At 33.9% G+C, this 18,430-nt stretch overlaps 1 protein-coding gene across 4 annotated transcripts in view; it reads right to left on the reverse strand.

Moving 5' to 3' along the window:
- Positions 1 to 18,430, reverse strand: part of LOC145268835 (uncharacterized) — a 1,065,816-nt gene that overhangs the window by 668,762 nt on the left and 378,624 nt on the right. For all 4 annotated transcript variants that reach the window (XM_080124499.1, XM_080124501.1, XM_080124498.1 and 1 more), the window contains 4 exons: positions 13,005 to 13,214; positions 10,103 to 10,305; positions 8,046 to 8,188; positions 2,254 to 2,390 (listed from right to left, as the gene is read on the reverse strand). In XM_080124499.1, the coding sequence (XP_079980625.1) occupies positions 2,254 to 2,390; positions 8,046 to 8,188; positions 10,103 to 10,305; positions 13,005 to 13,214 (693 nt within the window). The remainder of the gene's footprint in view (positions 1 to 2,253; positions 2,391 to 8,045; positions 8,189 to 10,102; positions 10,306 to 13,004; positions 13,215 to 18,430) is intronic.

Genomic DNA, 18,430 nt, shown 5'->3' on the forward strand with positions numbered 1-18,430 from the left:
AATGTTTGAATTCAACGTCGTTTCTTGCGGTTGATGGTAGCTAAATGGATACGGTCAATTTAGCTCTTTAGTTGATGGTAGCTAAATGGATACGGTCAATTTAGCTCTTAAGCAAAGATCATCGTATAACGATTAGATCACTGTGACTGACGTTAAAAACATTTAAACATAAAAATGTTTGAATTCAACGTCGTTTCTTGCGGTTGATGGTAGCTAAATGGATACGGTCTTTGCTGATCGAGCCAGAGATGACTTGTGTTACCGGGTTCGAATCTGTCCACTGGTGTTAATCGTGACACCCTGCACTGAAGATTCCCGAAAGAATGAAACACTAGTATATATATAAAATAGTAGCGTTCGTGTGTGTGTGTGTGTGTGTGTGTGTGTGTGTACAACTTTTCTCAACACTGCACTCATGACCAAACCTGGCATGATGAGCGTTCCTTCACCTAGGAATGGTGCACACCATTTTTCGAGATTAAGGTCAAAGGTCAAGGTCACAGACTATGTATATATACTCCCCTACAGCCTACACCTAATATGATGATGGTCTCTGACCTAGGAATGGGGCACACCATTTTTCGAGATTAAGGTCAAAGGTCAAGGTCACAGACTATGTATATATACTCCCCTACAGCCTACACCTAATATGATGATGGTCTCTGACCTAGGAATGGGGCACACCATTTTTCGAGATTAAGGTCAAAGGTCAAGGTCACAGACTATGTATATATACTCCCCTACAGCCTACACCTAATATGATGATGGTCTCTGACCTAGGAATGGGGCACACCATTTTTCGAGATTAAGGTCAAAGGTCAAGGTCACAGACTATGTATATATACTCCCCTACAGCCTACACCTAATATGATGATGGTCTCTGACCTAGGAATGGTGCACACCATTTTTCGAGATTAAGGTCAAAGGTCAAGGTCACAGACTATGTATATATACTCCCCTACAGCCTACACCTAATATGATGATGGTCTCTGACCTAGGAATGGGGCACACCATTTTTCGAGATTAAGGTCAAAGGTCAAGGTCACAGACTATGTATATATACTCCCCTACAGCCTACACCTAATATGATGATGGTCTCTGACCTAGGAATGGGGCACACCATTTTTCGAGATTAAGGTCAAAGGTCAAGGTCACAGACTATGTATATATACTCCCCTACAGCCTACACCTAATATGATGATGGTCTCTGACCTAGGAATGGGGCACACCATTTTTCCAGATGAAGATCAAAGGTTAAGGTCATATTTGGTGCGGCTCTTACAACATACATCTACTGCAAGGGTGCCCACGAAGTGCTGATATCTTTTCTGGTATATATATATATAATTGATTGGATAATACTAATATTTCTCCTGATTGTGATACAATTACCGATTCCGATTCTGAACTAAATTCCAGGTTTCATTACAATTACCGAGTTTGATTCTTTATAAATCCATAAATATTTAACTATGGAGTTGTAATTTTTTCCCCCGATTATCGTAAAAACACATATTAAATACTTATATATTTTCTCAAACGTAAAAAGAAAAAAAAAAGCACACTTGTAAGAGGTAATCCATACATTTTAGCTTTACTAATGGTTAATAATCAATAAATTTATTATTTTATTATTACTACTAGCGGTTGAAGATTTTGCTTTAAACGAAATCAAATAAAAAGATAAATGAATCGTTTTTGGCATTGGAAAATTGTCACAAATTTTTCCGATTCCGATACCGAGTCTGATACCCCCAAAAGTTCCGATTTTTCTGATTTTAATTAATTGTCCCAACACTAATATACATGTATGTGTGTATGAGAGGGAGTGAGGGGAGGAGACAATGTGTCAGAACTTATGTGTCCACACCAGTGTGTGTCCAGAGGAAGTCGGAGGAGATGGTAAGCTGATACTCCTGTCTCTACAGTTCTAGGAGGTCCATCCTCCCTGGCTTTACCTTCTCACTCTTTACAAAAGAGTGTGAGCTATCCTTACTGATAGATACCAACGAGACCGCCCAGGCATTTCTTTTTTTTTTTTTTTGAATGCCAGAGTGGTTTTCCTCTAATGCGCGGGCTCGTCAATCCCGCTTTCCGATCTTTGTGTAACATCATCACGTCACGTCACAAGCCAGAGATAGATATTGAGATTGGAGCTCAGTCGAGTACCGAATTTAATAACTGTGTATATATATGGGTTTTTTTAGTGTGGAGGGTTATAGATAAGTAAGTTATAGGTGTGTTCCAACTTACCCGGCTTGAATTTTGGATGGTAGCAATCAGGGTATCTTGAAGTATTCCAAGAGTCTTGGGTGAATTCTCCAATAACCAATAGAGTTTCTTTAATTCTTTCGATTCCAAGTACCCAGACAGCACAAATTTCTTCTCTCCTAAAGAAACAAAAAAAAAAAAAATTGAAAATATACTTTTTTGGAAAGATATACGTATATGTGGACGATACTACCGTCTATGGCAACACTTTAAAGGGCAACAGCGGTCAAACTCTCTGAGGCTTTTCCCTCCGACAAAAAGGTGGGGCAAAAGGGGGGTTGGTTATATATATCGACCGGTAGTAATCATGATACCTGGCACTGATGATTTCCAAAATGTTGAAACACTAGGTATTTAATAATTATTACTGTAATAGTTATGTCAGCTCCTTTGTGGCACTATTTCCTTGTGCCACTGTTTCTAACACACTCTGCAGCATGGACGGGTGGTAATTTGCCCATGAGCGTAGAGATACAAAGAAATCCCTTCCCATAATTCCCTTGCTATCTTTCTGTCTCTTTCCTGAATGGCCACCATAATGTGAGGACGCATAGCCTGTTTCTCCGTAAATGAGGGGGGGCACCCCCTCCCTCAACACTAGTTAGGGTAGGTTAGTTAGCTTCGAAAAGCCTATCATCCAGTTTTAATTGTAAAAATTAATTGTAAATTGTTTTTTTTTTGTAATATATATTGTATCTCTAATGTAAAATAAAATAGTTAGTTATACCTTATGTATATTACAATTGTGTCGCGTGTCATTTTTCTTGTGTCTGCCATGAATGCCTTCATAAATGTCTGAAGTCGAAAGGCGGCCCTGAGGACAAAGAGATGAAGATTCCCACCAGAATGCCACCAGGGTGAAGAGATCATCTTGAGAAAAGAAAGGAGCCACACCCAGATCCAACATCTCAGGTATGATTTTCTTCTTGCTACATTTACTATAACACATCTGTCGGTCACACCTCAGTGACCGGCTGATTGCGGTATACCTTTAAGAACTCGGTTCTTATTGTTGAGCACTGTGAGTTGAAATAAAAATCAGTTGCTTAAGCTTACATGCGCAAATCATGATGTTATAATCATTACATCACTCTGGATAAATGTTATGACATTTAAAAAATAAATGTTTAAATTTCAACGATATTTCTCGCGATTAAAGTTAGCCATGTGGGGTTTGTTCCTTGCTAATGGAGTCAGAGATGGCTTCGTAGCTGGGTTCGAATCTCCCGATTGGCGGTAATCGTAACACCCTGCAGTGATTATTCTTGAAAGGATGAAACGCTAGTGTTTATAAGTATTTAAAAATTATATATATGCAATTTTCACCCCCTCCCCTCATCCACCAAAAATAAAAAGCATGTTGCCACATGGGCATGAGAAACTACTATTTGGGATCATGTCTAACAGGGAATTTGGGGAGTTGAGCAGCTAGATGTCTGGTCATATTTCATGTGTAACTTCTGCAGGTTAGTACAGTAAGGGAAGCAGAAAACAGGGAAGGAATTCCAAAGTCTAACAATCCGAGGGAAGAAACTATAAGAGTAATACTCCAACAGTGAAGAGGTAAGATTTTGCTGCTTGTTGGGTTAGTCAGGAGTATGTATGTTGGAAGGGGCACAAGTGCGTGGAGTTCATCAGAGCACATTCTGTTAAAGTACTTGTAAAACAACACATGGAATGCGACATTGCGGCGATGGGACAGAGGTTGGAGCTTGACCGACTGTGAGGGACCTGAAAGGTTTGAGACTCTTTTTCGAACTCTGTCTAAGAGTGAATGACTAGTGGTAGATGCTCTCTGGTGTAAGTAATTTTCTATCTAGCACGGTAGAGGGAGCCCACCTTCTTTACAGCAGGCTTGGCAATTTCCTTAATATATTTGTTCCGATTCATGTTGATTGTTAGTGAATCTTAATCCGAGAGGTTGTTATTCGTCATGGCAATCAGTGATCGAGAAGGTTTTTTTTTTGTAGTTGTTAAAAGAAAGAAGCTTAGTCTTAGCAGCATTAGATTCCATTTACGGCCCCATTCCACTACAGACTTGGTCATTTTCTATGGTTTCTGTCATTGCTTTGAATATGTCAGTACAGTCTAGGAAGCAAGAAATAGGGAGGGAATTCCAAAGTCTAGCAATCCGAAGGCAGAAACAATTAGAGTAGAAGGCTTTCCAGCATCTAGGGACCTCTAAAAATGAAGGGGTGGGATTTTGTTGACAACCCATTCGTCAGAGCACATTCGATTAAAATACTTGTATAACAGGCATATGGATGCAAAAGTGCAGTGATGGGACAGGGGTTGGAGCTTGGTTGATAGTTATTAGATTTGAGACACTTTTTTGGACCCTGTCTAAGAACGAGATACCAATGGTGGATGCACCAGCCCAGATGTGACAACAATACTCCCTGCGTGTGTGAATGGCGGCTTTGTAGACGTACAGGATACTCTCTGGGGTAAGTAATCTTCTAGCACAGTAGAGGGAGCCCACCTTCTTTGCAGCAGCCTTGTTCTCTATGTATTTGCTCCAGTTGAGGTTGCCTGTGAACTCTGAAGAGTTTGAAGGTAGAGCTTTCTGATAGGGTGTTATTAGTCATGGCTATTAGTGGTTGAGCAGGCTTCTTGTAGTTATTAAAGGAAAGGAGCTTAGTCTTAGTAGCATTAAATGTTGCCACCCATTTATGGCCTCATTTCACTACAGACTGAAGTTCATTTTGTAAGGATTCTGCGATTACTTTAGATATGTGTACATCTGTATTTCCCTCGTGTCTATTATAGAACTTTGTATCATTGGCAAATATACCCATCTCGGACACAATGTGATCAGAGAGGTCAATTTATGAATATAGGAATAACAGAAGTCCAAGGATAGACTCCTAAGCCACTCCTCCATTGATATTATGTTGTTTGGATATACGTTCATCAAGGACAACCTGGATTTTCCTCTCGTTTAACAAGGGTTTAAAGAAAGCAAGTCCAGACGAGGTAAGTGAAGAAACCCTTCTACACACAAACACAGGCATACACACACCCACAAAGGCTCCAGTATCTAATCTTATCATAAACACAATAACACTTATACTCAAGTTCGAACAGTTTACAATTTATCTCAGATATATGCTTCTGGCAGAGACATAAAGAGTAAAATGTCTTAACCATAAAAGGACAACATTTTTACGCGTCATGAACACTTAGTTTTTACAGTTCACACACACACACACACACACACACACACACACACACACACACACACACGTTTGCGCAAAAAGAAAGAAACAAACACACTCGACATACACACATACACAGTCTTAAATATCAATTTTTATGGGAACGACGTTATTTAAATTTCTAAGAAAGCGGGCTCGAACAAGCTAAGTACACGAACACAGACACACATACAAACACAGACAGACATACACACAGACACACATACAAACACAGACACACATACAAACACAGACACACATACACACACAGACATACACACACAGACACACATACACACACATACACACATACACACACATACACATACAAACACAGACACACATACACACACAGACATACAAACACAGACACACATACACACAGACACACATACACACAGACACACATACACACAGACACACATACAAACAGATACATATACACACACAGACACACATACACACACAGACACACATACACACAGACACACACACACACAGGCACACATAAGCACACATACACACACAGACACACTTACAAACACAGACACACATACACACACAGACACAGACACACACACAGACACAGACACACACACAGACACACATACAAACACAGATACACATACAAACACAAACACACAAACACACATACACACACAGACACACATACACACAGATACACACACACAGACACATATCTCACACACATTAATATTATTAGTCAAGGCTATCGGTGGTTGAGAAAGCTTCTTGTAATTGTTAAAGGAAACAAGCTTAGTCTTAGTAGCATCAAATGTTACAATCTATTTACGGCCTCATTCCACTATAGACTGAAGTTCATTTTGTAACAATTTTGCCATTACTTTAGATATGTGTACATCTGTATTTCCCTCATGTCTATTATAGAACTTTGTATCATTGGCAAATATACCCATCTCGGACACAATGTGATCAGGGAGGTCAATTTATGAATATAGGAATAAGAAAGGTCCAAGGATAGACTCCTAAGCCACTCCTCCATTGATATTCTGTTTGGATGTTACCAACTGTTTACAGCCCCATTTCACTTCAGGGTGGAGGTTAAAATACTTGTAAAATAGGCATAGAAGTGCAACATGGTGGTGATAGGACAGGGGTTGGAGCTTGGTTGATAATGCTGGACCTATTAGATTAGAAATTTTTTTTTTTTTTTTTTTTTGAGAGAGACTGGTGGAAGATGCAACAGCCCGGATGCGGCAACAATACCTCACGCAATGGAGTAATTGTGGCTTTGTAAAGATATAGGATACTCTCTGGTGTGAATAATTTTCTAGAAAGATAGAGGGAGCCCACCTTTTTTGCAGCAGTCCTGCCCTCAATATATTTGTTCCAGTTCATGTTGCCTGTGAATGTTAGGCCAAGGAGTTTGAAAAGTGAGCTCGCAGATAGGGTGTTATTAATCATGGCAACGGGTGGTTGAGAAAGATAGCCTAATGAGGGATGCCCTTTTCTCTTCGATGCAACCTCTTTCTCACAGAAAAGACGTTGTGAACCTTTCTCTGCTTTATCATTATTTTCATGGCAAGTGCTCGTCTGAGCTTCAATCTATGGTCTCCCCCTCGCCAAACATTCGCGAGAAACACTCATTTAGTTGTAAACACTATCAATAATTTCCCCCACTCTTTATCTGTGCCTAAACCGGAACGTAGATTCCATGAACAAAGCTTCTTTCTAAGAACTGCACACCTGTGGGACTCTCTTCCGTTTACCTGCTTTCCAGCTGACTACAATATGGTCTTTTGGCCAAGATCAAAGTGTAGTATCTGTTCCGGCAGATACTGCACTTAAGATAATTTGTACCAGTCAATGGAGGGGAAACCCTCTATACTGGGACAATTATTATTTTTGGTAACCAGAGTGACCCCTTTTAGGGGAGCTGGTTTTTACCTCACATTAAAAACGGCCTTGTGCCTAATTTGCTCAGTGGGGGAGCAAATAAACACCATCTGTTCCGGCAGATACTGCACTTAAGATAATTTGTACCAGTCAATGGAGGGGAAACCCTCTATACTGGGACAATTATTATTTTTGGTAACCAGAGTGACCCCTTTTAGGGGAGCTGGTTTTTACCTCACATTAAAAACGGCCTTGTGCCTAATTTGCTCAGTGGGGGAGCAAATAAACACCATCTGTTCTTCAGATGCTGCACTTCCATTTCTTGTTCTCTTTCGGTGGAAGAGCAGTCCTTCATGACTGAGACAATTTTTTTATTTTTGTACCTTTTCTCCACGTTAAAAAACGACCCTGGTGTCTAACTCTGTCCCGTGGGGAGGCATTGTAAATAGGTACAATATAGCCGTCTTCAAGTCCAATGTAAACAAGTTCTTGATGAGCCGTTCCCCTTAAGTAATCCAATTTCACCAAATTTACACTTCTAACGATTGCTATGATATTGTCCTTTTGACCACTGTACGCCTTTTTAACTCTTATCCTCGAGTGGCCTCCGGGCCTTGATAAGTGGTGATTCCTTTGTAAAAAAAAAAAAAAAAGTTAAATTTTAGTAGCGTTAAATGTTAACAAACGTATTATTCTTACTTTTTATTTTCTCGAGTTGCAGATTCACGAATTTCAAACCATAATACTCAAGGTGTAAGATGGCGTCTGCAGAACTGATCATCGGTCTCATTGATGGCATCATTTTCCAAAACATACCGAACACGTCAGTGATGTATTTTGCACTGTCGGCAAAAATAAAAGAAATAAAAATAAATAAATGTACACACATTCGTGTGGGAAGACAGACATCAAATCATAGACACACACACGCTCCCAAAATTTTAGTAAACAAATGAAGCATGCGTGGTGCCCCGTGAGTGCACAGTAAACGAGGCATAAAAAATGACTAAGTTCAGCATTTGCCCCCACCCCCATTTAGCCCCACAAGTTCCCAGTGGACGTCAAATCCTGGTGAAAATGAACAAACGGTGTAGTTTTTTTTATACCTTAACATATGTAAATTTAAGTTCTGCACCATGCAAAAAAAAAAAAAAAAAAAATGATCAAAGTCCATCATTTAGCCCCAAAAGTCTCTAAGGCCTTAACATATTTAAATTTGGGGTCAGCACCATGCAAAACTGCTAAATAGACATACACAGAAAATTTTGGACAAATATGGTAAAATAGTTCCAAAAATGAAGTGTTTTTATTGGCCCTAAAAGAGCCTCTGGGGCACGCCCAAGAGTTATTGCGAAGTATAGACAAACAAAATTATATAGAAATTAGTTACAACTTTTCAGAAAGTTTTATAAAAATCCAAGCCATCAATTTATTTCTTTTAAATAAGCAGAAAAGTGTAAATTTTAGCCATTTAAACCCGAAAGGCACACTTGAGGGGGGGGGCGGACAATCTGAGTTTTCCCGGAAAATCTGTTCTGTTACGTTTTTACTCATATCATGTTTAATGTTTGTGTAAAATTTCCAAAAATTTCAACGCGTAATTATTGAGAAAAGTGCGGACGGACGAACGGACAAGAGTGAATTTACAGGCCCGCCCTCATTTTGTCGGGGGACCAATAATAAATTAAAACAAACAAACACCATCATTATCATCAAAGACTTAAAGTGGCCTTTTGTAAAGAGTAGAAGGCCAATCCATGTCAATGAAACTATGGCACGTCTTGTTTATCTTATAAAAAGGCTATATTCTGTTTGTCTGTCTGTCTAAATATTTTCAAACTCTCCGAAACTGAAAGTCGTAGAGCGGCGCAAGAAGCGTTAAATGATTGGATTTTTTTATGGACCGTGCTTTTATGGGTCTTTAGCAGGTTGAAATAGTTTTTAAAGGGTCAAAAAGGGGTCAAAATTGAAAAGAAAATCGTTATACATTGTGTACATTCATCTTAGTTTTTATGTGTGTCACGTTAGTACAGTGGTAACATCACCAGCTTTGAATGCTTCCGGTTTCGATTCTAGCTGATGGCACCCAAATACTTTTTTTTTTTACTTTTGAAATCACGACTCTATAATAATATATACGAAATCTGGAAATATTAAATTATCATATTTAAGCGTATTTGACGCCCAGGCAAAGCTGGGCGCCCCACCCACTGCTAGTTATATATATGCTTATCAGCTCGCCATTGCTTGGTTTTCAGAACCGAATCAATACTTACAATTCTGTTAAAATACACGCAATATTTTAAATGGTGCTATATGGTTGAATGAGTGAAAAACAATGGTTGCAACTTCTCGCCCAATATTCGGATTTTGTAATCATGCCCGCATGCCTTTATTAGCTTCCGACGAGTAAAGGGCGAAATAAATTCAAGAATTGAGATAATAATTACATGAATGATTTGGCGCTACGAAACAGGTGCTGTCAAGAATTGTGCAACGTACTTAAGGAAATAAACGGTAAGATGGTCAACTACTATCCGATCGATTACTGTACACGCAATAACTCTTATCCCCGAGTGGCTTCCGGGCCTTGATAAGTGATGTAAAAAAAAACAAAACAAAACAAAAAAGCATCTTGAAATTTCGAATATAGACTTTTGTCATTTACGTGGACGTAATCATTTACTAATGAAAAAGGAGGTGATTATGCCTGGGAGGAACACTACTCTTATGAACGCCTTTTTCTATAATCTTACCTGTCTACGGTGAATATTTGTGGTGCCAGTCGGATCATTTCATTCTTCATCTCCATCAGCACCGGCATTTTATTCATCCACATGTCAATTGGTTTCCACACAGATCTCGGATCCGCATCCATCGGCATCTTTTGCCAGATCCGTGCAATCGTCTTCATCAAGGGCTTCATGTCTATTGGCTCCTGGATTGAATTTGCCTGAACCTTAAATAAAAAAAACACAATGTTCATTTAAAATAGGCACCTGTTTGCTATTGTAATGGGGTTGTCCATCTTCATCGTTTACAGTGTGAGGAGGAAGCTGAGAAACTCAGATGATGTTCGAAATAAAAGGACAAGTAAAGAAAGAAAGAATTATTTGTGTCAAAAGCTACGAGGTACCTTCAATAAGTCTTAAGACATATTTTTCGTATGGGAACTGTATTAATAGTACACACATGAAACTTTAATCCCTTTTGAAGTAATCTCCTCTGGCTGTAATGGACTTGTTGTCCCTTTTGAAGTAAGCCCATGGAAGTTCTTTTATTTTCTTAACTTATTCTATTGTTTGTTCCTCTTAACCAGGTAGAGCTTTTTTTTTTTATCTAGATATGTTTACCTCATCATTGAAAATTTATTTTTCAGTTTAAATTTTATTGCGTATATATATATATATATATACATATATATATATATATATATATAAAATGTATATATTATATATATATAATATATAATATATATATAATATATAAATGATATATATAATATATATATATTATATATATAATATATATAATATATAAATAATATATATACTATATATATATTATATATATAATATATATAATATAATATATATGATATATATACTATTATATATAATATTATATATAATATATATAATATTATATATAACATATATAATATAATATATAATATATATAATATATAATATATAATATAATATATATATATAATATAATATAATATATATATATAACATAATATATATATAATATAATATATATATATTATATATATAATATATAATATATATATTATATATATAATATATAATATAATATATATAATACAATATATGTAATATATAATATATATATATAATAAAATATATATATAATAAAATATATAATACAATATGTATATAATAAAATATATACAATATAATGTATATAATACATATATAATATATATAATATATATATATAATATATATAATGTATAATATATATAATATATAATATATATAATATATGTATAATATATATAATATATAGTATATATAATATATATATATAATATATATAATATATATATATAATATATATATAATATATATAATATATATAATATATAATATATATAATATATATAATATATAATATAATATATAATATAATATATACATATATAACATATATATAATATATATATAATATATATAATATATAATATATATAATATATATGATATATATAATATATATGATATATATAATATATATATATATATACTATATATAATATATATATAAAATATATATACAATATATATATAATATATATACAATATATATAATATATGTATAATTTATATATATAATTTATATACATATAATATATATAATTTATATATATAATTTATATATATAATATATATATAATATAATATATATATAATATATATAATATATATATAATATATATAACATATATATAATATATATAACATGTATATAATATATAATATATATATATAATATATATAATATATATGAAATAATATATATAATATATATGAAATAATATATATAATATATATGAAATAATATATATATAATATATATGATATAATATATATATAATATATATGATATAATATATATATATAATATATATGATATAATATATATATAATATATATATAATATATATGATATAATATATATGATATATATATAATATATATGATATAATATATATATAATATATATATAATATATATGATATAATATATATATAATATATATATATATATTTAATATATATATATAATGATATATAATATATATATAATATATATATTATATATATTATATATATAATATATATAATATATATATAATATATAATATATATATAATATATATAAGGTATATAATATATATAATATATATATAATATATATAATATATGTAATATATATATATAATATATATAACAGACACACACACGTGGTAAGACCCCTGTTTCCTTAACTTGAGACAACATGCCCTCCCCCGATGTCTAGATCACATTTCATACTCCCTTTTCCACTGTGACGGTCGTCTTGCCCTACTCGCCCCCCATAGTGTCCCACCATCCTCTTGCTGCACACCACTTTCCATTGTATCACTTTCAACTGGCCTGATATCTAGAATATGTCTTGGTTCCCCAACTACCGTAATATTGTTGCTCGTATTACTCCTGGTTACGCGTTCTCTACTCCCCTGTGTGGCACATCACGCTCCTGGGGGCTTCACCCATACTCCATCCCCGATTTTGATGGCCCCTGTTACCTCTGTCTCCCTGCTTGCTGGAAGAATCCTGGGATGCCTCCAGGAGTACGTGAATATCGACAGGTGTGGAACAGTCTCTTGCACTTGTCCCGATATAGGCGACATATTGTACCAGTAGACAGCTTGCTCAGGCGAGGTGCTCCCTCTCTGTGTAACCGCTTTTATTGTCCGGTGGTTTCTTTCCACAATCCCGTTGCCACTGGGTCTATAGGCAGTTCTGGAGAATTGACGGATATTCCATTTCTTAAAAAGTTTTATTCTATAGAAACCAGGTTCACCATGAAGTGACTAACACATCATTTTCCCCCATCATTAAAAATTCCATAAAAAAATCTCAACTTACTTGCTGTTGTTGTTGATTCGGATCACTGATGAAGCTCATCATCTCAGCCTCCATTGCCTTGTAATCGATTTCGCACATTCTTCGGATATAGCGATTCAGATCGAACGAAGTACATCCGACACTTGAAAATTCCTGATTTTTCGCCAAATTGCAAACTTTTTGTCCCATTTCGCTGATCGAGGCAGAATTTAAAACAGCCATAAATTTGTCCTGAAATAAACCAAAAAAAAAATCAACAAAAAAGTATATATATATATATATATAAATATATATATATATATATTTAAATGAGGGAGTTGTCACCAACAATGTGTATTTTTTAACATTATTTTATTATTCTGTGTCTTGGTTTTTCATTGAGAATTATGTTTGGATCATTGTAATAATGTTTTTAAGTCATTGAAATCGTTTACGCGCGTTTCAGACGGTCTGTGATGCGTCCTCGTCAGAAATTATTTTCAAATGTGTAAAAATGGCGATTTTCGTGGTTAGTTTGAAGTTTTTCCAAGGGGTGGAGGCTTGTGAGTGTTTATTATACATTGGTATGCTGAATTTTTATTGCTTTTTTATTTGGTTTGTCCAGGGAGCCGTTGACCTCGCTGTAGTCGCTGTCTCTTTCTGCTAATGTTTTTTTCTTTTCCTTTAGACTATATATATATATCTATATATATATCTCTCTCTCTCTCTCTCTCTATATATATATATATATATATGTCATCTACATACGACAGTCAAGGCTCCTAACCATTACGCTATTGGCGGCTGCTGGGCGCGAATAGTGAGATTAACGATGTTTTGACATCGTCCGAAATACCTCCGCTCGATTTGTTTACACAAAGAGCATCGCTTATATGCTAATGGTAATTCATGTATCACTTCTCAATATGCTCAACTAAAGACGAGGAGCATTATATATATATATGTTGAATTTGGAAGAAACGTATTCGTTCTTTTTTCGAACGAACATATAGCCGTTGACTTACAAATGCTTTAACAGCATCTCTACTCTGCTCATAACGTCTTATATCCTTTGAATCTTTTGTTCTTTGTTAGAATAAATACTATCGTTAGAATTCAAAATATTAGACAGTTAAATGCGCGTTTCTTCATATTTATTTACTGTTTATTTTTTTTTAATTTTCTTTTATTGTTACTAGCATTTCAGCCAGGCGTTGCCCGGTTGTTTGGAGGTTTATGTTGAGCCAAAAAAAAAAAAAAAGCGGTCATTTTTTAAAACTTTGATCCCTATTATCACCCCTTAACATTTATTGCTTTGGGCTCAAATCAAGTTATTAAGTTAGATCCATGTCCAAGGAATCTATATCTAAAATGTCAAGTGTTTAGACCCCAAATTGTCGGAGTAGTTTGGTAGAGTTCTCAAAGATCAAATTGTTGAACTTTGACCCGGTAACTGCCAAATTTCTGTCCAAAAACCTATCACAAAGATTTTTCCAAATCTCAGTACCCTGTATAACAAATTTCGAGCCTGTAGACTGAAAATTGACAGAGTTATTGCGTAGGGAAATGTACACACACAGACACGTTCAATTTTGTGTAGATATATAGTTATGTATTGTGCGCATGCGCGTGTGTATATGTATTTAGGATTGACGTGGAACCTTCTCATTGGCTATACCATTTCCTCCTTCCTCTTCCTTTTCCTCCTCCCCCGTACATGCACATCACTACACTGATGAAGACTGAAGGATCGATCGAAAAACATGTACATGTAAAAAAAGTTTTTTTTAATTACTTTATCATAATATTTTATATTCCTGCACGTCACCAATAGAAAACGAATAAAGAAAAGTTAAAATTTTTTATACATTTCGTATTCTATTTTTTTTATACATCATCATCATCATCATCTCTCTCTCTCTCTCTCATATATATATATATATATATATATATATATATATATATATATATATGATGGACTCTCCGTCGATTTTCGACGTATGAGACTCCGACAATTGACCTGAAGGTCTAGAACTCAGCGTGTCGACATTCACTTAGACGTATGTGGCACTTTAGTCCTGCTAGAGACTTGCAATGGCGACCGGAGTGGTGACAGACATATAAATGCGAGAATTTAGCTCCACACTGCTCAGTATTATTTTTTGACTTGACTCTCGCTTCCTTTAGTTTTTCGATGCAAAACGCCGAGAACTCCTTGATTTTTCTGTCACACATTTCTATTCACTTCCTTCTGTCTTTTGCAGTTAGCTCAATGTTGTTATATTCAATATTTAGAACCTGCAAATTAGACTTTATTTTGTTTTTATAACGCAACCATGGTCGTCCCACGTTTCGGCGGCCTCTGTCAAATTGGCCATACAGGAGTTGCTTCGGTATCCTATCATCATCCATTCGCATCACATGACCCGCCCATCGAAGCTGCGACTGGATTAAGAAGCTTTCGACGTTGCTGATTTTACAAAGTGTGAATAATTTCGCATTTGATATTTTGTCTTTCAAAGTAAAACCGCAAATGGCACGTAGACATCTCTTATGGAAGACGTCAAGTTGCGAAATTTGTTTTCGGTACGGGGTCCACGTCTCCGAGGGATACAAAAGTGTGGACAGTACCACAGCCTTATATACCTGAATTTTTGTCTTCAGGCTTAAACCCCGAACATTCCATAATCTTGTGTGTATATATATATATATATATATATATATATATATATATATATAATTGATATGTAGTTTGCTTGAAGCATTGTGTAGGATAGATAGGACAGTAAATAGTAGAGATTTAGAAGGCTATCACAATGCGAGGAATGAGATATAGTCGGTGTTGGCGAGAGAAGACGAAAACAAGTGGCGATTTACAAATCAATAAGTACATACATATATGTCTATATATACATATATTTATTCAGTTGCATTAAATACAAATGTCTTACTTGTTATATCTATGACAATATCCATAATATATTTCGGAAAAAATTCCCATTTCAAATGGTGGACGCGACAGATCGATTCAAAACATGCTAGATGATGGAGCGGAAAATGAATTCATATATATATATATATATATATATATATATATATGATGAAAATAATGGAAATAGTATTCCGACAAAATAGAGAAATAAAAAGCTAGGATAGGGATTTAAAGGTTATGAGGGATTTTTTAAGCATGAAAAACGATGTTACTTTTTGTATTTTATATTTTTATTGGTGTTGTTAATTTTTTTATATTTGAAGCGGACCTCCGCTCTTGGTCACAAAAAAGTATCGAAAAGAAAAAGAAAAAGAAAACCGTTGAAAGAACTGGAGATTTGTAGCGTGGACAGCGTTCATTCCTAGCAATCATGTTCGCAAAAAGTTCACGTGAATCATTTTAGCCATTTGTGGAAGAAGATTGTGTTTTTTAAATATGTTTTTTAATGTTGCAACGTAAAAGCGTTTAATTCAAACGGCAAATATGAGACGCAGTTGATTTCAATATGTATAATGGAATAGAAATGGAATTGTTAAACGGTAAAAATAATGTAATTATTAGTTATGAATAATAATAATAATAATAATAATAATAATAATAATAATAATAATAATAATAATAATAATAATAATAATAAAACTACTGACGAGGGCAGAGTTAGAGACAATGCCGGCTTTTTTAATGGTGAGTAAATTCCGTCTCTCCCACAATAAAGATGGGACGAACATAGATAATTAAATAAATAAATGAATAATAATAATAATAATAATAATAATAATAATAATAATAATAATAAAATCAATAAAATTAATATTAGTTAATAATTAAATGAGAATACAAATAGTTTCGGTCCTGAAGGAAAATTGTCTCAGTCCCGAAGGAATTCTCATACACAGACCGAGGAAAATATTAGAGCAGGTACTTAAATGTATGTGCTTTTGGCTCGAAAGTCACTGTGTGTGTATTGATAATAGGACAATATTTATAAAATATTAATAATAATAATAATATAAATAATAATATTTATATTAAAACCATAGACCAATAGTAGCTTTTACATGAAAAACATGTACATAAGGGTACATATATATGCATGCACAATTAACACCCATACATACGCATACATACCAATACACAGTCATATTCAACGACCATATGTATATAATATATGCACCCCCATACATATAATGCATATATAAATAATAAGATGCATAAACAGATATGCACGCATGCAGACACATACACACATATATATCCATACACATGTATACGTGCACCCATATGCATACATACATGCATACACATACCCATATACGCACATGTACACACATAAGCACATACACATGAATATAAATATACATATACATACATATAGATTATACAAATACACATACACATGAATACACATATATACATATACATACATATACAAATATACAAATACACATAAATACACATATATACATATACATACATATACAAATATACAAATACACATAAATACACATACATACATATACAAATATACAAATACACATAAATACACATACATATACATACATATACAAATGTACAAATACACATATATACATACATATACAAATATACAAATACACATAAATACACATACATACATATACAAATATACAAATACACATAAATACACATATATACATATACATACATATACAAATATACAAATACACATAAATACACATATATACACATACATACATATACAAATACACATAAATACACATATATACATATACATACATATACAAATATACAAATACACATACACATAAATACACATATATACATACATATAGAATATACAAATACACATACACATAAATACATATATACATACATATACATACATATACATACATATACAAATACACATACACATAAATACACATATACATACATATACAAATATATAAGCATAAAACAAAATACAAGAGCATGTAAGGCAGCACAAAGATGTGCACATCAACATAATTATGCATTACATGGACAGGAATGTACACACACACACACACACACACATATATATATATATATATATATCTATATATATATAAGCAATATAAAACCATATATGTACAGATATATCTATACACATCCCCATATAAACACATACATACATATATAGGCGCATATGCACATACGTATATAGTCAAGCACAAATATCAATTACTATTTAAAGACATGTATAAAATAAAGTGAGTGAATAAGTGTGTGTGTATATATATATATATATATATATATATAGGTGTGTGTGATTGAAAATCTCTCCTCTACCTTTTTCCTGTCCCTCTCTCTCTCACCTCTGTATGTCTCCCTCACTTCTCTCTCTCTCTCTGTCATCCTTATCTTTGTCAAACTACTCTCGTTTTCTCTCTCTCATTTCTCCTCTCTCCGTTTCCCACGTCTTTCTCTCTTTGTTTTTGATCCCTCTCTTTTTCTA

Source organism: Euprymna scolopes, chromosome 44 (assembly GCF_053919585.1).
Source record: "Euprymna scolopes isolate OS-2025 chromosome 44, ASM5391958v1, whole genome shotgun sequence".
In the NCBI taxonomy this organism is placed as follows: domain Eukaryota; kingdom Metazoa; phylum Mollusca; class Cephalopoda; order Sepiida; family Sepiolidae; genus Euprymna; species Euprymna scolopes.